General features: G+C 50.8%; 2 protein-coding genes across 2 annotated transcripts in view; both read left to right on the top strand.

Moving 5' to 3' along the window:
- The window catches only part of RNF43 (ring finger protein 43), a 61893-nt gene extending 49174 nt beyond the window's left edge, over positions 1 to 12719 (top strand). Inside the window, exons 3-9 of the mRNA XM_028109302.2 lie at positions 5020 to 5094; positions 5209 to 5340; positions 5971 to 6075; positions 7186 to 7347; positions 7863 to 7965; positions 8614 to 9963; positions 12372 to 12719. Of these exons, the coding sequence (XP_027965103.2) occupies positions 5020 to 5094; positions 5209 to 5340; positions 5971 to 6075; positions 7186 to 7347; positions 7863 to 7965; positions 8614 to 9963; positions 12372 to 12415 (1971 nt within the window). The 3' untranslated portion in view covers positions 12416 to 12719. The remainder of the gene's footprint in view (positions 1 to 5019; positions 5095 to 5208; positions 5341 to 5970; positions 6076 to 7185; positions 7348 to 7862; positions 7966 to 8613; positions 9964 to 12371) is intronic.
- Positions 12720 to 15330: 2611 nt separating this feature from the next.
- SUPT4H1 (SPT4 homolog, DSIF elongation factor subunit) lies at positions 15331 to 21354 on the top strand. Its single transcript, XM_028109294.2, has 5 exons — positions 15331 to 15471; positions 16032 to 16138; positions 20089 to 20144; positions 20426 to 20479; positions 20950 to 21354. The coding sequence occupies exons 1-5, from the start codon at positions 15403 to 15405 to the stop codon at positions 21015 to 21017; spliced, it is 354 nt and encodes a 117-aa protein (XP_027965095.1). The 5' UTR covers positions 15331 to 15402; the 3' UTR covers positions 21018 to 21354.
- Positions 21355 to 22456: the final 1102 nt, after the last annotated feature.

The following is a 22456-nucleotide window of genomic DNA, read 5'->3' as shown; positions in this document are numbered from 1 at the left end:
TGTATGATTCCCCATACCTGGGAACACCGGGCCACGGCAGGATGCCCTCCACGCGGGAGGTTTCCTTCTGGCCCTTGGAGGAGCACACTTCGGGGGGAGAAATAAGGCACGTGCCCAGAGGCTCGCAAGTCAAGGAGCAGATGGTCGGTGGTCTTTGAGGCACTTTACCATATTGCGCCTTTGTTTCCTCCGCCATAAAATGGGGCTTTTATTTTCTACCCCAGTGATCATTGTGAGGATAAAAATGATGTATGTCAAGTACCAGATAGTGCCTGAGCTAAAACCAACACAGAAACAAAAAACCATTAGGGGTTCAGAAGAAGTGCCTTGGCTGCTGCTCTGGGACTTGTTTTTCTTCCACAGCCTTTGCGGTCGCCACTCATGCTTCCTGCCCCCGCACGCGCTCCTCGGCTTCTTCATATGGGGCTTCTCCCTCGCCTCTGTGGGCGGGGCCTCTCCTCGCCTCTGTGGGCGGGGCTTCTCCTCGTCTCTGGGGGCGAGCTCGCCCTGGGAGTTCTACAACGGGTCAGGTGCAAGGCTTCCCTCAGGCCTCATCCTTTGACCTCACCGAGCAGCTCCTACCTGGGGTCTCCTGGCCCAAAGGAGGTTTGTGAAGGTAGTAATGGAGGTCTCTGATGGAGGCTACTTCAAAGATTTCATAAGTCTCACAAGTTTAGCTAAAATATTTGTTGCTTTTGGTTACAAGTTATCTCATAGGAAAATAAATTGTACATAATAAGTGCAGTTAGTTTGGTAAAACATTAAAAAGAAATATATGGCTGGGGTGCCTGGGTGGTTCAGTCGGTTAAACGTCTGCCTTTGGCTCAGGTCATGATCCAGGGTCCTTGGATCCAGTCCCGCATCAGGCTCCCTGCTCAGCGGGGAGTCTGCTTCTCCCTCTCCCTCTGCCCCTTCCCTGCTCATGCTCTCTCTCGCTCTCTATCTCAAATAAATAAATAAATAAAATCTTTAAAGATAATTAAAAAATAAAAAATATATGGCTTGTGGGAGGCATAGGGGAAAGGTGGGTTTTAGCGATAAAAGCTTGAAAACTGCTGACTTCAATCAGCTCTGCTCAGGAATATCTATTAGTATTAGTGGTGTCATCACCATCAACAGAGCTTGGGTTCTTGAGCTGGTCAGCCCTGGGCCTGAAGCCTGGCATCTCCACTGCCCCTCAGTGTGACCTGGACATTTTAGCTCACCTCTCTGGGCCTCTTGTTTCCTCATCTGTAAAAGCGGAATAATAATGGGACTTACATCATAAAATAGTTATGAGGATTTAATGAGACAGTGCAGATAGAAGCTCTTAGCCCCATGCCAAGCACATAGGAATCACTCAATAAATGATCACAATTATTCTCATCATCATCCCATGCTTTTATAGTTAACAAGATTGGGTATTTTCTCTCATTGGCACCTCTCTTGATCTTCTCTGAAACCCTCACCATAATTTTTCTGGACTCTTCCATTCCTGTCTCTGCCCCCCATCCCCCAACCCCTGCCTATCTAGTCATCCAAATTGGTTTCTGTTTCTCTATTAGCAACTCCACAGCCATCCTTGTGATTACCCAGGCCCTAAACACCTCATGCCTGGACTAGAGCGATGGCCTTCTACCTGGTGGAAGGAGCTGGCTCTGGAGGCAAGGCCCTGCCTCTCTTACCATAGAGACCACTACCTGGTAATCAGGCACTTGGAAGACTGAAGTCCTGAGTGGGAATCCTGCCTCCATTGCTTATCAGCTGTGTGTTGCTGGGCAAGTTGTTCAGTCTCTCTGAGCCTCGGTTTTCTCAACTCAAAACTGGATGGACTGTCTTACAGAGTTGTGAGGAGTAAATGAACTCATGTACCCAAAGCATGTAGTAATAGCTGATATGACAATAACTAATACTTAAGGGACACTAATTATGTACCAGGTACTATGATAAGGCTTTATGTGGTTTAATTTATATAGTCTGCAAAACAACCCCGTGAAGTAGGTCCCATTATTATCCCCAGTTTACAGAAAGGAAAACTGAGGCATACAGCAGTTAAGTGACACGCTCAAAGTCTCACAGCTAATAGTTGGTAGCAAATTCAGGACCCACACCTGAGCAGTCTGGGCAGAGTGGGTCTCAGTGTAGGTTATATCCCTTCTCCTTCCTCCTACCCTTGCTTTCGAGCCCAGATGAAGTCCACCTCTACTACTGAATCTTTCCTGCCTGGCCCAGCCCAGCTAGCCCATTAGGGGCAGAACTCCCTCTCTTCTGGCACACTGCCAGGGTCTCTGTCTGCTCTACACACCAGGTTTTAGGGGAGGGGGAAACCAAGGCTCTTTCTTCACTCCACCCCCATCCTCAAACTCAGCTCACTTTTATTGTGTATTGAAGATTTGTGTCAGATCGTGTGTGTGTGTGTGTGTGTGTGTGTGTGTGTGTGTGTGGTAGGGGGAGTGGAGGGAAGGGCTTTCTGCAGTGAAGAAAGATTTGGGAACTATTGGCCTATTTCATTCATTTATACTCTAGAACGTTATCAACATTATGTTATGTATATGCCTTGTCTCTACAACTAGATGATGAGTTGTTCTAGAGGGCCTGGCCTTCCCTGGCTTGGTGCCCTGGGCACAGTAGGTCCTCGGTCAGTCTTTGATGAGGAGAAGAGGACAGAGACTGCCACTGTGTCCAGAGAGGAAACCTACAGCCCACAGAGGAGAAGAGGGTCATGTACAGTTCCCGCAGTGTACTGATTCCGGTGGCTAGAAGCCATGGGCAGCCAGAAGGGGGCTGGCTGATTCTTTGCAGCTCCCAAAGAGATCTCTGCATTGTTTTTCTAGAGCCCAGTCTTCCCATGCAGAGGGCCCACCCACCCTCTCTACCTTCCAGATTCCAGTCTCCGAAGAAGTGCTTCTTTCCCTCTCTCCCATTTCCTTGGGTGCAGATAGACTGGAGTGTGGGCTGCCATCTGGCCCCAAGTCTTGCTGTTTGATTCCTAGAACTCTGGACACAGGTACCCACTGCCTGAAAGTCCTGTTTGTTTCCCCTGTTGGCCAGTATGCTCTCTTTGATCTCTTTTACAACTTTGTAATTATGGGCTGTAATGGGCTGGGGTGTTTGAACATCAGGGTAATTACTTTCCACTGTTCCTACCCCAATCCTTCAAAGAGAGGGGGGCTGGGGAAAGTAAGAAAATCTCTGGAGAAGGAAGACTGTGCCCTTCCCTCATGCTCTTCCAGGCTGGGTTGGGTGTAGGGTCTCAATCTGGGCATGAGAAACATGAGGCCTTGGCAGCGTGCAAGATCCAGGAGTCAAATCTTTCACTACTGGGGTGACCTCCCCATGCCTTGGCCAAGTCCTAGACTGTGACATTAGCAGTGGGAGCCCCTCTCCTTGTCCTCTGGGGCTGCTCCTGTACCCTGGCTTGGGGGTTTCTGAAGCCTGGAGAGCTTCTCTTTGTCTGAGGTCCCCTAGTTGGGCTGGACTTCCTGGGAGTAAGCAGGCAGGAGGACACCGAAGGCCGAGACCTCTTAATTTCTTCAGCGATTCCATTCTGGAGTCCTGTGAACTTCCAGTCAGTTAGGTTGGCGAGCCTGGGCCTGGGCTGGGCCTGGGTGCTGCTCAGTGGTCCAGCCAGGCTCCTCAGCAACTCAGGGAGGGAGGAAGGGGGAAAGTCACCCTCCTGACCCCAAACAGGGCCTCACTAGAGTGTCTCCACCACCTTCCAGGGCTCCCCTGCCTGTAGGCTGTTCTGAGGGGCCCCCTGGTCCCTGCTGCCTCCTGGGGAGTGAGGAGCAGGAGCCAGGAGCCGCTCCCTGGGCCTGCCAGGCAGGAGACCTGCCCAGACAGGCTCTCCCCAGGGAAGGAAAGCAGAGATCAAAGGCCTGAGCGTGTAAGTAGGCTCCTCTGCTGCCACCGCTGCTGGCAGAGGGATTAACTCCTTCGGTGCTGCAGCCCAGCCCCAAAGACTCAGCAGGCCCCCAGGGTCACGAGGTCCCAGCCTTGATACCCTTACAGGATAAGCCTGGGCTTTGGGGAGAAAGGCTGGCGAGTGGCGGTGCTGGGCAGGGCGGCCCGACGCCGAGGCAAGGTAGCATCTGTCTTGCTCCTTTGCCCTTATGCTTCCACCCAGCCCTTGCTCTTATCTCCCCGTCTCTTACCCCACACCCAGAGCTGCTAGATTCCTGCCTTATTTCTCTTTTTGGCTCTGCTCTGCTCTGCCTGCCTGGCTAGATTCCGCCGCCCCGCGCCTGCTCTTGGAGCCTTGGCGAGCACGCACGCACGGTTGTGCCCTTGTGGGAACAGCCCCTCAGCTTCCTCCCCACTGAGTCTCCAGTGCCACCTCAGGGAGGGGGCGCAGGGACAGAACACTGGACAGGGACCCCTTAAGTCCTTGAATTGGAGCCAGGAAACGTGTTGACAAACTAGAGTGTGGCAGGGAGAGATACACCAAGGAACAGGCTGAGCCTGGGGCTCTGCCACGGAGACCTTGGGTGGCAGCAGGGTCCCAGGCCTCTGGGGGATGCCCTGCAGGCTCCTCTCGTCAGGCAGGGTTGGACCTTGGAAAGCCCAGCTCTATTCTGAAGGAGCTCTCCATCTGTCTTTTCTCCCCTTCTCCCTCTCTGTACTGGGGACTGGTCACCCTTCCCCACTCCCTGGGGGTGCTGGTCATTCCCTGCTTTCTGTTCTCACAGCTCTTGGTGAAGGCAGACCTGTGGTACTTTGAGGGCAGGGAGATGTCTTATTTGTCCTTAGCTCTAGAGTCTAGTCCACAACCTGACACCTACTAAGTCCTTGTTAAGGGTTTATTTGATTACAAAAGGAAGGATTGAATGTTGTTGTTGAAGGCAGTGGGAGCTGGGTGAGCTCAGGGCAGGACAGGGATCCTCGTCCCACTGCCTTCTGGCATGTGTCATAGAGGAGTGTGCAGAGATGCGGTGTGTGCAACGTCCTAGGAAGGGATAGACGTGTGAGGGTTGGGTCAGGGCATGGGTGGGCTGTGTCCTCCCCTGACCCCAGCGGGACCTCTGCTGTGTGTCTCTGCAGGCCCGGATGGCGGGGGAGCGAGGAGCCAGCGCCGTCCTTTTTGACATCACGGAGGATCGAGCTGCTGCTGAGCAGGTACCCAGGGACATTGGGGTGTTTGAGGAGGGAGCTGGATGGAGGGAGATAAAGTCACCTGCGGAAAGACAAGTCAGGACACAGCAGCCCTTGCGGGCACTTTCTCTCCTGCAGCTGCAGCAGCCCCTGGGGCTGACTTGGCCGGTGGTGTTGATCTGGGGTAAGGATGCCGAGAAGCTGATGGAGTTTGTGTACAAGAACCGCAAGGCCCACGTCAGGATTGAGCTGAAGGAGCCCCCAACCTGGGTAAGCACGCCAGATCTCCAGACCCTGCCCTGGCACGCATCCTCACCGCCACTTCGTCCTGTGGCGACTCCCATCAAAAGCCCCTGGACTCCTGGAACCAAAGAGAATTTAGAAATCCTACAGTTCAACTTCATCCACCAGCTGTGTGCTTCTGGACAAGTTTCTTCCCCCTCCAGGCTTCATCTGCGGAATGAATAGATTGGGCCAGCTGAGTTGTAAAGTTGTTTTCAGCTCTGTGGTTTCATGGCACAGAGTAGCAGAGCCAGAATGAAACCCTGGCCCCCAGCCCCTGATGCCCTGGCTGCTGTCTCTCCACCAGCTAGAAGTCTCACCCAGCTGGTCCCGGGAGGCTCCCACTCTGCAGGGGAGTCCCTTTCCTCTTCCCCCAAGCACGCGGGTCTTCAGATAGTACCTCTGGCAGCTGACCTCTGGAGGACCCTCTCTTGTGAGTGCCTGTGGGCAGAGAGGGACCACCTAGCCCCACCTGCATGTTCCTCCCCACCTCGTCCCCTCTGCTGGAAGACTCAAGGGGATCTCCAGCTCTCTGTCTCCTCGGCACCTGAGTTTCTCCCAGAGTGGCCCAGCTCCTTCCAGAAGTATGACTCTTTGCATCTCCGCTCACCCCCGCAGCCAGATTACGATGTGTGGATCCTCCTGACAGTGGTGGGCACCATCTTTGTGGTCATCCTGGCTTCAGTGCTGCGTCTCCGGTGCCGCCCCCACCACAGCAGGCCGGTGAGCCGGGTGGGCTCCCTGGTGGAAGTGGGCATGTTCCTGGGTGTGGGACGGTAAAGAGCAGGAAGGGAAAAGGAGGAAAGAAGGTGCCCTTATGCTCTTGAAATCATTTACATCTAAATACCCTGGCATCTGACTTGTTGATCTCCAGCAGCCCCTCCTCATAGGTTTGCCCATTCATTTATTTATTCAGCAAATAGCGAGAGCTCCTAGTATGGACCAGGCACGGTTCCCGGCGTTGGCGATAGCCCGGTGAACAAAAAGAAGATCCCATCCCTCAGGGAGCTTTCATTCTAATAGGAAGAGATAGACAATAAACAAAATAAATAAACGATGTAGTATTTTGGATGGTGGTACGTGCCAGAGAGAAAAATAAAATAGAAGAAGGAAGAGGGAATGTAAAGGGACAGGGTTAATTTGTAAAAACAAAGCCAGAGAAGGCTTCATTGTGAGGGTGGCATTTACAGGAGAGACCCTAAGTGGGTGAGGGGGTCGGATGTGCAGATATTTGGGGAGAGTGTGATCGGACAGAGAGCACAGAAGAGGCAAAGGCCTTGAGGCACAAGTGTGCCCAGTATGTTGGAGGAACAGCTAGGGGGCCATGTGCCCAGAATAGAGTGAGTGAGAGGGCAGAGCAGGAGGTGAGGACAGGAGTTTGCTGGACTGCTGAATCCATTGGCAGGACTGTGTTTTTTCACTCTGGTGAAGTGGGAGCTACTAGAAGGATTTTGAGCAGAAGTAGTACCATGATCTGACTTAAATTTTAAGGGGGGAGGATGGGTGTGTTGTTGGGTGGTTAATGGGATTAGAAATTCAGTTTGATGGGCCTATTGGATATCCAAGTTAAGATGTCAAGCAGGCAGTTGGATGAAAAACCTCTCCTGGGCCATCAAGGAAAGGAAAGCTTGATGGTATGGATGGGGGGTGGTGGGGTGGGAGGACTTGGCTGGCTTGGCCGAGCCACGTATGAGCTGGAAGGGGACAGACTCCTAGGGGTAGTCAATCAGCCATGTGATCTCACTGGGTGACTGGGAACCGAGTACAGACCGAGGTCCAGGGGTGAGGGGAGAGGAGTCCTTGCCCTATCCTGAGCCCCACCCCTCTTCCCAGGATCCCCTTCAGCAGCGAACAGCCTGGGCCATCAGCCAGCTGGCCACCAGGAGGTACCAGGCCAGCTGCAGGAGGGCTCGGGCTGAATGGCCAGACTCGAGTAGCAGCTGTAGCTCAGCCCCCGTGTGTGCCATTTGCCTGGAGGAGTTCTCTGAGGGCCAGGTAAGGCAGGCCTCGTGCTTGCCCTCCGTGACCGGGCTGGGGAGGGAAGCTGGAGCGTGGGAGGCCAGGTGAGGCACTGAAGGCCGCTGCACGTGCTCTGGTTGCATCTGTGTCCTGTGTATCTTGCGTGAGGCAGAGGGAGGGGACAGCCCTGAGGTCTGGCTCTTTTCCTGGTCTTCCAGGGAAAGAGAACTAGTCCTTGTTGAGTGTATACCGCGTGCCAGGCTCTGCAGTGGGTGCCGTAGAGGCATGATCTCATTTTAGCCTCATGACAATGCACGGTGGGGGTAGATTCAGTTTTTATCCTCATATTAGAGCAGAAAACTATCTGTTAAGGAACTTGCTCAAGGTCGTGCAGCTAGGTGGCAAAATCCACGCTTTCCTGACACCAAAGCTCTTACCATTTCTATTCTACTATGTGGTATTTTACAAGAAGGTCATGGCAAGAAGGAGAGGTCTGGTTCTACTGCTGTAGCTACAGATAACTTTGGTTTGGATCCCCCTGTGTTCTGCAGGAGCTACGGGTCATTTCCTGCCTCCATGAGTTCCATCGTGTGTGTGTGGACCCCTGGCTACATCAGCATCGGACTTGCCCTCTCTGCATGTTCAACATCGTAGGTAGGAGGTGGGCCAAGCAGTCCCCTGTGTGCAGCCAGAGGGGTCTAGGACAAGGCTGCCCTCTGACGGAGGGTGTTGCCTTGAAGCTGAGGAGAAAGCAGGTCTGCCTTAATAGTTCTTTAGGCTGTGCACTGTTCAAGAGAGCCTCATATGAAGGGGGGCACCATTCACATCGTAGACTTCTTTATTACTTTAAAAATTGTTTGTATTTTCATGACAACTTTGTTGATCCTAAACCTAGATAGTTTGTGTATTTATAATTCTGGTTTTCTGGCAATAAAGTATCTTGTTCTAACAAAACCAGGATAGTAGGAGAATTTCCTAAAAGATGAAAGTGAAGTATCTTGAGGAAAGAGAGCCTTTTTCTAATTTACCCAGAGGTGCGCTACGGGCCGGTGGTGGCCCTGAGTGAAAGAGCCCCACATGGGCTGGTGGGAGGAGCAGGGATGGACATGCATAGTGGACTCCCAGGGAGAGAGACTGACTGGAAGGAACCGGGCATCCCAGGGCATAGGCAGATTAGGAGTGTAACTTGGTCCCCCAACTCTGACTGAACACGCAGGCTATGTGGGCTCAAATAGGTGTAGTGCTGCCACCTTCCACAGGTTTGTGGACTCAAACACCTATGCTTTTTGTTCTTTCTTCCAGAGGGAGATTCGTTTTCTCAATCCCTGGGACCCTCTCGATCTTACCAGGAACCAGGTCGGAGACTCCACCTCATTCGCCAGCATCCTGGCCATGCCCACTACCACCTACCTGCTGCCTACCTGTTGGGCCCTTCCCGGAGTGCAGTGGCCCGGCCCCCACGACCCGGTCCCTTCCTAATGTCCCACGAGCCAGGCGCGGCCCCCCGGCACCACCGCCTCCCCAGAGCTGCACATCCCAGGGCTCCAGGCGAGCCGCAGCACCTGGCAGTGGCCCAGCACCCCTATGCGCACGGCTGGGGGCTGAGCCACCTCCGAGGCACCTCGCAGCACCCCTCTGCTTGCCCAGCACCCCCACGCCGGGCCAGGCCTCACGACAGCAGCGGTTCTGGAGAAAGCTATCGCACAGAACGCAGTGGCTACATGGCAGATGGGCCCGCCAGTGACTCCAGTTCGGGGCCCTGTCACGGCTCCTCAAGTGACTCAGTGGTCAACTGCACGGACATCAGTCTGCAGGGCATCCACGGCAGCAGCTCTACCTTCCGCAGCTCCCTGAGCAGTGACTTTGACCCCTTGGTATACTGCAGCCCGGAAGGGGAGCCCCGGGGGGAGGAGACTCAGCCTAGTGTGACCTCTCGGCCCCGGTCTTTGGACTCAGTGGTGCCCACAGGGGAAAGCCAGGTTTCCAGCCACATCCACTACCACCGCCACCGGCACCACCACTACAAAAAACGCTTCCAGTGGCATGGCCGGAAGCCTGGCCCAGAAACTGGGGTCTCCCAGGCCAGGCCTGCCATTCCTCGGACACAGCCCCAGCCAGAGCTGCCTTCCCCTGATCAGCAAGCTGCCAGATCCAATCCAACTGCCCCTTCAGGGCAGCTCCCCAACCCACAATGGCCCAGGGCCCTCGTGGAGGCAGCCCTAGGTCCAGCTGATGCCACCAACCCCAGTCCCAGCAGCCTCTTCCATTTGCAGAAATCCAGCCTCCCTGTTCGACACCCACAAAGGAAAAGGCGGGGGGGCCTCTCAGAGCTCACCCCAGCCTCTCGGCCCCAGGACTTGACTGCACACCCAGCTTGCCAGATTTTTCCCCACTACAGTACCAGCTTGGCATACCCTTGGTCCCCGGAGGCCCACCCATTGATCTTTGGACCTCCAGGCCTGGACAGGAGGCTGCTACCAGAAAGCCCAGGCCCTTGTTACTCAAGTTCACAGCCGGTGTGGCTGTGTCTGACTCCACGCCAGTCCCTCGGACCACACCCACCTGGAGAGGGGCCTTCCGAACGGAGATCTGGCACCCCAGAGGGCAGGCCATGCCCTTACCCACACTGCCAGGTGCCACCAGCGCAGCCTGGTGAGTTTTCAGGGGGAGAGGGTGTGATGAGGAGAGGATACTGGAGGTAATTGCAGCCTGGGGGAAGTCAGCCAACAAGGGGTTGACAGAAGCTGTGAAGGGGGCAGTGGGGCAGTGGGGTAGCATTCAAAATATTGAACAACGGGCATAGCATAGGATGCTGCCTGAAGTGCTGTGACTCTGCCCGCTGATAGTCCTTTAGTTGCCAGACCAGAGGGAGCTCTCAGGGGAAGCGCCCGTGTGGATGAAACATCAGAAAGCACCTAGGTGGTTTGAGGCAGCAGCTCCAATGTAAGTGTTTCAGTATTGTAATAATTAGTAAAGCTGTGCACACAGTTATCAGCTCTAGAGATTTATTTATTTATTTATTTGAGAGAGAGAGAGAGAGAGAGAGAGAGTGGGGAGGGGCAGAGGGAGAGAATCTTCAAGCAGACTCCCTGCTGAGCGCAGAGTCTGACGTGGGGCTCAGTCCCACGACCCCAAGATCATGACCTGAGCCAAAGCCAAGAGTCAGGTGCTTCACTGACTGAGCCGGTGTCCCCAATTATCAGCTTTAAATACAAAGAAGGCCAACAAGTGTTCCTTGCTCTTGAGGAGAGCACGGAGAAGTAATTACTGATAGCTATAATTCTGGGCAATATGAGGTCTTGTAGGAGAAATAATTGCAGATATCATAACACTAGGCCATATGAGAAGAGCTGTGTAAATGATTAGAAAGAAAGAGAAAAAAAAAAAGAAAAGAAAAGAAAAAAAAGATCATGGGTGCTTCCCAGCATCCCTGTGGGTCCTTAGGGTTTCTCCTCTTCCTCTGAGGTAAAAGAACAACTAAGGCTTTCCTTCTAAGCACCGATATTAATAAGACCAGCCTCATTTTCCTGGGGCCTCAGTGCATCCCTGATAATTGTACTACAACCAATTGTGATAATGTAAACCCTCAGTTTTAACTGGGTGTTTCTTTGCTCAAATGCTCCTCTTCCTCCTCCAGAGCACCCCTCCCCATTTTCCCCATCTTCTCCCATGGTGTGGATGACAAAGCTCTTTGCCTACAGCTATCACTAGGCACCCCAAAAGGGAACCCAAATATCCTGAAATATAAGACCTCACGGTCTAGGAACCCTACAGTCAAGACCTAGAGCTGTTATCATTCATTCATTCACTCCTTCCCTCCTTTTTTCTTCCTGCATTGGATGCTTACTATGGGCTAGGTTCCAGGCTAGCCTCTGAGGACATGGAACTTGTCAACCAGGAGATCCAGGTCTGTGGGGTCACAGGCATGTACACAGTTACAGTAGAGAAAATCATGGCTTCCATGGAGCCATGCAAAGCAAGCTTTGGCCATGTGTTTGACGATCCATTCGGACCCTGTCACGTGTGTGCTTCCAGGGCTGCTGGAGCCAGACCCCCACCTCTCCCGTACTTAGAACTGGTTTCGACACCTCCCTCTTCCCTGCTCCTCAAATCCCGTCAGTGCCAGTTTCTGTTAACTCTGTCCCTGAGAGCTTTTTTACCTTCTCCTTCAGAACTGATGGCCCCTGCCCACGTCTTAGATGCAGCCTAAAGATCAAGGCAGGAGCCTCCTAGCTCTTCCCTCCCCTCTTACAGGGCCATGAAGGGGGGGCCCTGCACATACAGTGACCCTGCTCGCCTGCTGCTGCCAGGCTCATCTTGCTCACATAAGCTGTCCAGAAATTTCCACATGTTCTGTTTTCTCCATAGTAAAGAAAAACTGAGGCTGGTTTGGCCTTCAAGGCTCTAGCACCAGCTAGCCCCCATCTGCCGTCCCCATTTTATTTTTCACTCTTCCCCTTCCCTTCCCCTGCCCCATGCTTTAGCCAAACCTAGTAAACACTTCTTGCAGTCCTTATAACCCAGACTATTCTGCTGTCTTCCTATTCCCATAAATCCAGTTCTTATCTATTTCTGCAGGACCAGCTCATTTATCTTCACTTTCAGGAAGCCCTTCCTGATTGCTCCACTTGAACATGATCTGTCCCCTTTCCGGGAAAGGTCTTATGATCCAGGCCTGTCCCACTGCATAATTTCCCTTTGTATGCACACCTTCTTTCCTGCAAGATTATCAGGTCCCTGCTTATTCTTCTATTTGGCACATGATAACAGGCCGGATTCACAAGTGCTTAATAAGTATTTATTGGGTTAATGAGCGAATAGTAAGTATTTGTAACACTGGTTGCTATATATGTTTCTCTTTCTTTAGCTTTTTTGTTTTTCTCTCCCCCGTGTCCCACCTGGGGCCCCTCCCAGCTTTCAGGCTAATTGCCCCTTCTGGACACATTCCCTGCTCCTCCCTCTCTGTGGTTCTCTCCCAGCCATACTGTTTTGCAGGTGGGACAGGAAGGCGGCTGGCCTGACCCTCAGTGACCTCTTTCCTCCCCTTTCTCTAAATGCAGGCTCAGAGGAGGAGATTGAGGAGCTGTGTGAACAGGCTGTGTGAGATGCTCAGACCTAGCTCCAACCAAGAGCGTGCTCCGGATGACTCGGGCCCTACCTGGCACAGAGTCCTGCTCCTGAGAGAAGAAAGGACCTCAGAAAACAGCCCTCTTTTTTTGCCAGACTTCCTGGAACCTCCAGAAGAGGAGTGGTGACGGTGGGTGGCAGGTGTTCCCTGCTCCCAGCTCTGGACCTTGTGTGCAGAATGCATCTGCAGTGCGGCAAAGTCTGTGTCCAGCCAGGCAACCAGCTACTACCTATGTGGGCTGGCTCCCTTAAAGTCTGTTTTTTGAGAACAGGAAGCTAGATATGGGTAGATAAGTGTTATAAAGGTGCTGCTCCTTTCCCCAGGCCCGGCAGGTCTTCCTCATCCCAAGTCTCATGTACATACCTGCCAGTGGGTCCTTCTTACCTCCTTTCTTGGATGAGTCCTGCACACCAGCTTTGACTCCTTGGTAAAGCTGCTGCATCAGCAGCAACCCCAGCTTTTATCATTTCCTTTCTTTGCAAAAGGATCAGGAACATAGGTGAGCCCTGAACCCTAAAAAGGGAGGCTCTGCAGCTTCTCCAGGCAGTACCTGCCCTGGTGCATAAGGGAGAATGTTTTTCCCTTCTTGTCCTTAATTGTCAGATCCACTATATTAAGTCAGAGGGGAGGCTCTGGGAAGCCAGGGTGTGGAGTTCTGTCCCTAAAGTGGTACTGCACCCTGAAGAACCTGGGATGAAGCCTCTGACTTTCAAACTCCCTTGTCACTCCAGCAGCCCCAATTCCTCTGGGGGTTGGGGGGTAGTGGGGAGGGAATAAATTCTTTCCTGGAGATTACCTATCTCAAAGCCCCAAAGTAGGTGGAAAGAAGAGGATTTCTGCTGGACTGCATCTAGAAGAGGGAGGATGAAACGAAGGTAGAAAAGACAGAATTACAGCTGACCAAGGACAACAACGAATTCTTCTCTGGGAGTTTTCCCAGAGCAGGGATGAGGAACAGGGGAAAACAAAGGAAAAGCAAAGTGGGACATTTGGGTTTAGATGGCTCCAAGGCCCAGCTTCCCATGATAAGCCATACAGGCCAGGGACACCCAGGAAGGTGTGCATGCAAGAGGTTGTGCATGCAGGACATCTGGCCCGGGTAGCTGGTACCCGAGTGGGCAAGGGCCGAGGAGCCTCCTGAGGGTAACATTCACCCCAGGGCAGCTGGACTATTGCCGGCTCCTCAGGCATTATCCCATTTGGAATGTGAATGTGGGAGCTAAGTGGGCACAGGACCCTACCTGGGAAACTTCTTCCCTTAAAGTCAGTGGGGAACTAGCACCTAGGCACCCACATGGGTATTTATATCTGAACCAGACAGAAAGACGCTTGAATCAGGCACTATGTTGAGAAATGTATTTATTTGCTAATATATTTATCCATAAATGCAGTCTGGTCTCGTGGTTTTGTTCTGTCATGACGGTCACTCAGGGTAACAGCTTCATCTTCTACGTTGACAGAAGTAAATTATTTCTGATATCAGAAGTTAGGCTCTGATTTATGAAAGGATAGGACAGAGTGGTGGGCTAGGCAACAAGAGTTGGTTTGTAAGCCCCTAAAAGCATGGTTTAGTGAGATCAGGGAAGGGGGAAAGCATGACTGGATTCTGTGGTCCAGTCTTTATCTGTATTATTCTACCTTTTACTTCACACTCTTATTTGTGATGCTTCGGTGACTTTTTGACCTTTGGTAAATACTCTATGCCTCACTTTTTCCACCCATAAAATAGGCCTATTTCACAGAGTTGTTGCAGGGCTCCCCTGAGATAAGAGTGAAAGCATGTTTGGTGGTGGAAAGTATCCAGTGCTGGAGAACATTCTAACCCCAGTCACAGAGCCCATCTGAACACAGCATGGCATGGGCACAAGAAGCAGGCCCCCCCTTGAAGAAGCTCTGTTTCAGTTGGGAGGCCTGGTTGGGAGGATAGAACAGCAGGGCCTGAAACTATTTATATCCCAGAGCTCCAATTCTGATAAACACAAATGACTGTGCTCTGCCTACTCGTGCGACTACTGTGAGGATCAAGAGCTGGTGCTAAGTTGGTATGAATTCCACAGAGCCTGGGGCAGTCTTTGCTCCCATCCTCACAAAGCACATTTTCCCTTCTGCTTCTCCACGAAAGATTTCGTAGGGGTGGTCATTGTCCGTTGCCCAGTTTTGAACCACAGAGCAAAGGAGCATCTAGTTTTCTATAAGGTGAAATTAAAAAAAAAAAAAAAGACACACTCTCCTATCCCCTACAGATGTTCTCAAGTAAAGGAACTGTCTAAATGCTAAACGCTGCACAAAGCCTAAATAATCAGCTGGAACAAGGAAAGTACGTAAAGAGTTTTAAAAAAATAATTAAATATGCCTGTTACGCGCCACCGGCCCACAAGCCCGCATTCCGGCGGACGGCAAATGGAAACCCTATCCTGCTCTCAGGAAGAAAGGGGCTGTCCGTGATTTCTTTCCCTCTCGGCAGAGATAACCCAGAGGGAGACAGTGGACCCTCTGGCCCTGCGCTTTTAAAACGGCAAGACAAAAAAGAATCTCGGCTGGCATGTGGGATCCTCCTAAGAGGACCGGCGACCAGCGGCCAGCCGCCTACACCAAACGGCCCGCCCGGCCGGGCTTCCGGCTCCGGCCGCGGCGCGTTCTCGCGCAGGCGCCAGCCGCACCGCCCCTCCCCCACGGGCCCTGCCCACAGGCCCAACGGCCGCCACGGCCTCGCCCTCGCGCCGGCCCAGGTGGCGGGTGCGCGCGCCGGCCCAGGTGACTCCCGGCCGGCCCCGCCTCCAGGCGGGAGAAACCATCTCCTTAGGCGGGGGGGGAGGGGGGGAGGGCTGGGCCCTGCGGCTTCCCACACCGGAAGAGGAAGTCCTAGACACCGGAAGTGGAAGGCGTTCTGGGTAATTCGCTGTTTACTTCCTGCGGCTGAGGAATCTGTGGCCCAGTCCTTTGCTGTTCTTTTGTCGGAGAGGATGGCCCTGGAGACGGTGCCGAAGGACCTGCGGCATCTGCGGGCTTGTTTGCTGTGTTCGTTGGTCAAGGTGTCCTTCGGGGGGCTGGTTGTAGGGGCGATGGGGGAATCCAGGTGGGGGAAAAGGTGGAACGGGGCTGGGAGATAGCGAAGAGAAAATTAAGGTCCAGGATCCCGGGTTTGGCAAGGGGTGTGGGAAGCTGCTGGGGACCATTGTTTAAGTCTGTAGGAACGCAGGCAGTCTTTACATGCCTTTGAATCCTCAGCTAGCACAGGCCTGATCCTTAACAGACGTTCAGCGAACTTCTGTTGAAGCTGAAGGCCACTGGGAGTCAGATGAGGGTGGTGATCTGCAGCTGAGGGGGAGTAGTCGGAGAGGATGCCTGGCCCCGAGGAGACTAGGGAGAGGACTAGGTAAAACGCAGTTAGGAACAAGAGAGGGAGGACTGTGAGGGTGGGTGGAACTTTAGGAATGGAGCTGTGGGAGTGGGGCGTGGGGAACCTGATGAGACAGAGCCAGCATGGGGGGGGAGCCTTCTACTTGACTAGGTAGAAGTATGGAGAGAGCTAGTTATTCTTTTGGCCTTGTTTACACTCACCCCTACCCCCCCCCTTTGTCCCCCCTCCCAGACTATAGACCAGTTTGAATATGATGGTTGTGACAATTGTGATGCATACCTTCAGATGAAGGGTAACCGGGAGATGGTATATGACTGCACCAGCTCTTCCTTTGACGGGTAAGCCCCTTTAGATTCCTTCATTCACTTTCCCGTTACTCCCACCCCACGCCACCCCACCTAGTAAATGTGAGGCAGACCATGATCCTGGTTGTTCTCAGTTATTTTGAGACACACTAGTCCTGTGCTGTCTAGTACAGTAGCCACTGGCCATGCCTGGCATTGAGCACTTGAAATGTGGCTAGTCCAAACAGAGTTATACTCTAACTATAAAATATACACTAGATTGACAAGATTTAGAACAGGAAAAAGAATGTAAAATATTTTAATTTTTTAAATATTAATTATACCCAGATGATAATTCTTTGGGTAGACTGAGTTAAATGAATATGTTATTGAAATTAATTTCACCCTTTTGTCTTTACTCATAAACGTGGCTACTAGAAAATTTTAAATGACTTGTGTGGTTTTTATTTATTTTATTTCTGCTGGACAGTTCTTCATTAGACTGTCAGCTCATTAACGGTAGGGACTGTGTTTATCTTGTGCACACTGGTTTGGCACAGGGCCTGGAAGGTGGCAGAGGGCTAAGAAATGTTTGTTAAATGCATGAAGATCCTTTCTGAAAGTGAAGGTAAGGTAAGGTACAGTAATGGTAAATTATTACCTGAAAGCTGATGCTGTTAGATATGTCTGAGAGACCCCATAAGAAAAGTTTTCCCTTGGTGAGATTGTCCAGTGGGGAGAAGGAGAAATGAGAGTAACATAAGTGACCAGATCTCAGTTTTTTTTCCCCAATGTAGGAGCCAGAGGGTAGTATTCTTTGGGGGTTAAGGAGATACTGTGTCTTTTGGCCTCTAGGCCAGTTAAGGATTTACACACAGAGGTGCCTGGGTGGCTTAGTCAGTTAAGTGTCCGATTCTTGATTTCAGTTCAGGTCATGATCTCAGTGTAGTGAGACTGAGCCCCACATTGGGCTCCACGCTCAGCAGGAAGTCTTGAGATTCTCTCCCTCTCCCTCTCCCCCTCCCCCTGCACGCTCTTTCTCTCTCTCAAATAAATAAATCTTTTTTTAAAAAGATTTACACACAAACTGGGCTCAAACCCAGTACTTAGTAAGCTTCCTTCAAGGTGAGGCCACCTCCATCCATTCCTTCTTTGACTTCCTTTAAGGAAGAATGAAGGCTTGGGCAAAAAAGATGTTGCCATGGAACCTTACTTCCTACACATGCATGTGCACAGTCAGATACTCCAGTCCCTTTGTTGATTTGTTAGCATGGTAACAAAATGGCTGACGAATAAAGGGACTCCCATCTATGGTAAACGACTGTGTTGGCTGCTGTCAGGGATGTCAAGAGTTACACAGTGATGTACTTACTAGTAAGAGACACAGTATAAAGTTTTGCATATTAGAGTTTTAAAAAAAATTGTGGCAAAATATGTGTGACAGAAAATTAACTTTTTAAAAAAATTTTTATTTATTTGAGAGACAGAGCACAAGCAGGGCAGAGGGAGAAGGAGAAGCACACTCTCCACTGAGCAGGGAGCCTGACATGGGGCTCGATCCCAGGACCCTGGGATCATGACCTTAGCCAAAGGCAGACACTTAACTGAGCCACTCAGGCTCCCCTGAAAATTTACCATTTTTAAGTGTAGAATTCAGTGGTATTTAGTATATTCACATTGTGCAGCTGTCACTACAGTCCATCTCCAGGACTCTTTTCATCTTATTTTCCCCTCCCCACTGCCCCTGGCAACTACCATTCTACTTTCTTTCTGTATGAATTTCTTGTGGTTTTTGTTTTGTTTCGTTTAAGATTTTATTTATTTATTTGACAGAGAGAGAGCAAGAGAGCACAAGCGGCAGGAGTGGCAGAGGGAGAGGGAGAAGCTGAGGAGGGAGCCCAACATGGGGCTGGATCCTAGGACCTTGGGATCATGACCTGAGTCAAAGGCAGATGCTTAACCGACTGAGCCACCCGGCACCCAGGCGCCCCTCTTGCTGTATGAATTTGAAGTGTACTATAAGTGCTTCATATAAGTGGAATCAAACAATATTTGTCGTTTTGTGCCTGGGTCATTTAATTTACCATCATGTCTTCAAGGTTTATCCATATTGTCGCATGCGTCCAGATTTTTCTTTTAAGCTGAATAATCATTTATCCACTCATCTGTCGATAGACTCTTGGGTTACTTCTATCTTTTGGCTGTTAGGAATAATGCTGCTATGAACACAGGTTTACCAATATCTGATCAAGTCCCTGATTTCACTTCTTCAGGGTATATATCCAGAAGTGGAATTGCTGAGTCATTCTGTTTAATATTTAGGGGAACTGCCATACTGTTTTTTCGTAGCGGCGGCACTATTTTCTGTTCCCACCGGCAGTATACAGGGGTTGCAGTTTCTCCACACCCCTGCCAGCGCTTGTTATTTTTTGTTTTATGTTTTGTTTTGGTTTTGATAGTAGCTACGCTATTGGACATGAGGTGGCATTATTTTGGTTTTGATCACCTTTCCCTAATGATTAGTGATGTTAAGCATCTTTTCATGTGCTTATTGGCCATTTGTGTATCTTCTTCGGGAAAATGTCTGTTTTTAAATCCTTTGCCCACTTTCGAAGTGGGTTATTTGACTTTGTGTTGTTGAGTTCTAAGAGTTATTTGTGTATTCTGGTGGATATTAGATTTGGGAGAATGGGTATATCAAGGGCTAAAGGAGACCAGAGGAGGGCCAGATGAGCTCAGCTAGAAGCAGAGGAGATACCATGTGAATCAGGCTCTGAAAGAAAGAAGTACAGGATTTTTGAGGCGGTTGAGAGAGCATTTTAGAAAAAACATTCTAAACAAGGAAATGACTTGAGCAGAGTCATGGGGTGGGAAGACCAGGCGATGTCTGGAGGATGGTAGGGATTCTGTTGAGGTTAAATCATAAGGTTGGGTGACAGGCACTGTAAGGCTAGAAAGATTGCTTGTGAAGAACAGAAGAGACCATACTGTTGGTCCAGACAACAGCCTGTGTGTGTATGCCTGCCCCCAGTCAGTCTGCCAGGCCAGGGCAGGGGTTCCCCTGCTTAACCACCAGGGAGGGTGGGGGCAGTTCCACTCCCAGCAGATGGCTGAGAATGTAGGATTTGGATGGGGAGGGAGGCTCCCCAAGTAAGAATCCCAGATTGTTGCCAAGAGAAGAGGGAGTGGTTACTGACAAAAGTTGGTGTCTGGGACAGACCTGTCACGGCAGGCAGGCAAGCATTTGATTGAATGAATGATAGAAATGACCTCTGTCGCTTCTGAAAGTTCCTGACGTTGACCTGTCAAGCTTGAGGGGCAGCCTTCTAGCCCTCATGCGGCCTTTCTGTTGCCCGTGCTCTGGGATCAGAGCTCTCTTGGGAAGAACTATTAAGATATAAGTAAGGACAGCTAATGCTTATGTAGCTAGCACTTACTCTGCGCCAGGTGTTTGGCATGTATTAGCTCTGTATTTGAGTTTCATTGCACACAATTCTGAGGGAGATGTCCATACGTGTGTTAGGCTGTACAGCTCATCAGAGGCAGACCTTGGCCAAGTCTAACTTACTTCTGGTAGGAGGACCCATGGTTTTCCTTCACCCTCCTCCTCCTCCTTTGCACTAGGGCCCAGCCCCCTAGTGGTCGTGTTGCTTGTAATTAGTAACACTGGCCATCTACTTTTAAAGCTGTCTTGTTTCCCAGAGAATCTGGGCTAAGGATGTTTTTTGAGCCAGATGAGCTAGTCCTTTGGGAATGGTAACTGACCTGTGTTTGGCGGGCAAAGAACCTTTGTCGGGACTAAGTTTGGGTCAGCCCCTTCTCAGCATTAGTAGTCCGTTTCCCCTGCTTTCTAGTGGAGACTCAATACTTGGCTTTTTCCTGTGTTTCCTCTCCCAGAACTATTTTGCTGGCTGAAAGCAGAGTAAAGTGGGCATTTTCCTCCATCTCTCTCTTCTCTAGTAGGGGAGGCTCAGGTTGACTCTCTGTTTCTTTTCCCTTCCCAGAATCATTGCGATGATGAGTCCAGAGGACAGCTGGGTCTCCAAGTGGCAGCGAGTCAGTAAGTATCTCCCTTTCTCTTTGTCCTGGCTGAGTTGTGTTGTTGCTGTTCCTCAGGTCTAGTGGGGGCGTCTTAGATCAGAGGGTAAGTGGCCGCAGAGTGAAACAGATGGGGTTGTAGGAAACACGAGGAAAGTATCTTGTGCCCTGTCGTTTGACACCAGAGCCAAAGAAGTGACTGTTCTTGTCTTGGAGTTGCAGCATTCCTTTCATTTTTAGCTTAAACCTCCCTTTGGTCTTTACGCTTAACTTACTCTCACTGCCGTCTCTCTTCTCTCGTAGGTAACTTTAAGCCGGGTGTGTATGCAGTGTCAGTCACTGGTCGCCTTCCCCAAGGTAATAATCGTCATAGTAGTGGCCAATGTTCACTTAACTGCGCCAAGCTCTCCGGAAGTCCTTTGTGGGACTGCACGCTGGTCTTCACAGCTCTGAGGGAACTGAGGCATAGAGAGGTTCAATAACTTGCCCAAGGTCATCCTTTGGGAACGGTAACTGACCTGCACTCTAGAGGAGCTAGAATTTGAACCCAGGCATTTTGACCCCAGAACCCTTGGTTTTAGCGACTACGACACGTAGTCTTTTCCTTCTTGTTCTTACCAAGTCGTTAGCAGACGTGTGCCTGGATCTTCAGCGGTAACAAGCCAACCAAGCAGGACTGTAGATGAGCTGTGTAGGAACTCCAGTTTGCTCAGGAACACCTTCCTTCCTCCCTCCCTTTCCCGTCCCCACCAAAGTGGTAGTAGAGAGACCTTTCTTAACTTCTGGGATCTTCCTCCCTTACAGAGCTGTTTCTTGTCCTTCTGCAGGAATTGTGCGAGAGCTGAAAAGTCGAGGAGTGGCCTACAAATCCAGAGACACGGCTATAAAGACCTAGCAAGATGCATGGCTGCCATTGTCTCTCCTCCCCACCTCCTGCATCTGCTTATTTTTTGTTACGGAACTAAATGGACAGAACCTAAGATACTCCCCACCCTCCAACTCTGAGACTCAGCGGACTATTGAGAGACCACAGCGTGTCCCTGAGCCATTTTACCTTTGGACTGCTGCTGGGGGCAGGGGTGGGGGGGTTTGGGCTGGTTTGGGCTGGTGCATTAACAGAGACTGAATTGAATGGGGGGTAGGAGACCCAGTCTGTGCCCTTGCCCATGGGTAGGACTCTGGGTCAAATGCCAAATAAACATGAACCCCTAGGAAAGTTCTTAAGCCCATGACAGATGCCTTGACTCCTTTCTACCTGGGCGCAGGAAGAACTCACTTAACCCTGTAAGCACTTTCCCAGAGCAGTAGAGGCCTTCCTGCTCCCCGTTACCCATCTTTCAGCCTTCCGGGGTTGCAGCCTTTCCAGTGTGCTTCCTTGGGTCTTGTTGGAAGGTCTGCTGTCCTGAGTCTAGGCAGGCCCATCAAGCTGGTAGTCTTGGTGTCTGGGGCTTGCAGACTTGCTCTAGACCTGGCACAGCAAGTGTCTTTTGAAAGATAGCCTGAGGCTTCTCAGTATTCTTTGCCTGTTGACCATATTTAATACTCTCTCCCCCCCCTTTTTTTCCTTCTTTTTACTGCTCTTCCTCTATCTTAGGCCAGTCAGTGGTATCCATGACCCTCGCTCACCCACCTACACACCTTATGCTGCATTTCCTCTAACTGGAGACCCTCAGGTGGCTGCTGGGCCATCGTCTGGTTAGTGAATGCCTTTGTAGGAGTTGGGCTCCTCCTTTCCCCCTCTGGCCTAGTAGGGGGTTTTGATACCAGGTTATTGGTCAAGATGAGTTATTTGTTTTAGAATGAAAAATTTACCAGAAATTCTTTCTTACTTAAATCTCCACAAAGAATCCTATTAATATCCCTATATTGATTTCCTAGGTTTCTTGTTCTCCATCTGTAAAACAATGATAACACTGCTTGTTTACTTTAGTATTGATAAAAACGAAGCAATGTGAAAATTCTAGAACTTAGGTTTTATGAAAAGTAAAATTCATTTACTCTTTTTTATTAGCTATTCTTTAATACATACGGTATGTGCACAGTTTAACCAAATAGTGGGAGAAATGCTCAGAATCACCACTGCAGAATGAGCTCATGACTCAGCAGAGGTGTCTGTACTAGGGCTTTGTGTCTCTTAGCCACCTGGTGTTGCTAGTGAGTCAGTGTCCCTTGTTACCTGTGGCCTGGAGTGTGTGGGAAGGAGGGAGAGGTGCTGATTCTCCAGTGACCCCCTCCCACCCCTGTCCTGTCAACTCATAGGCCCATGGGAAGGAAGCTGGGAGTGGCCCAGGATGCTCATGTCGCTCACAGATCCTCCTCAAACCAGAACCATTT

The sequence above is a fragment of the Eumetopias jubatus genome, unplaced genomic scaffold (assembly GCF_037043125.1).
Source record: "Eumetopias jubatus isolate StellerSeaLion01/CBP00866 unplaced genomic scaffold, mEumJub1_p1.0 scaffold_10, whole genome shotgun sequence".
Taxonomy (NCBI): Eukaryota; Metazoa; Chordata; class Mammalia; order Carnivora; family Otariidae; genus Eumetopias; species Eumetopias jubatus.
The sequence above is the reverse complement of the archived record's forward strand: the minus strand, read 5'-3'. Positions and strand labels throughout refer to the sequence as shown.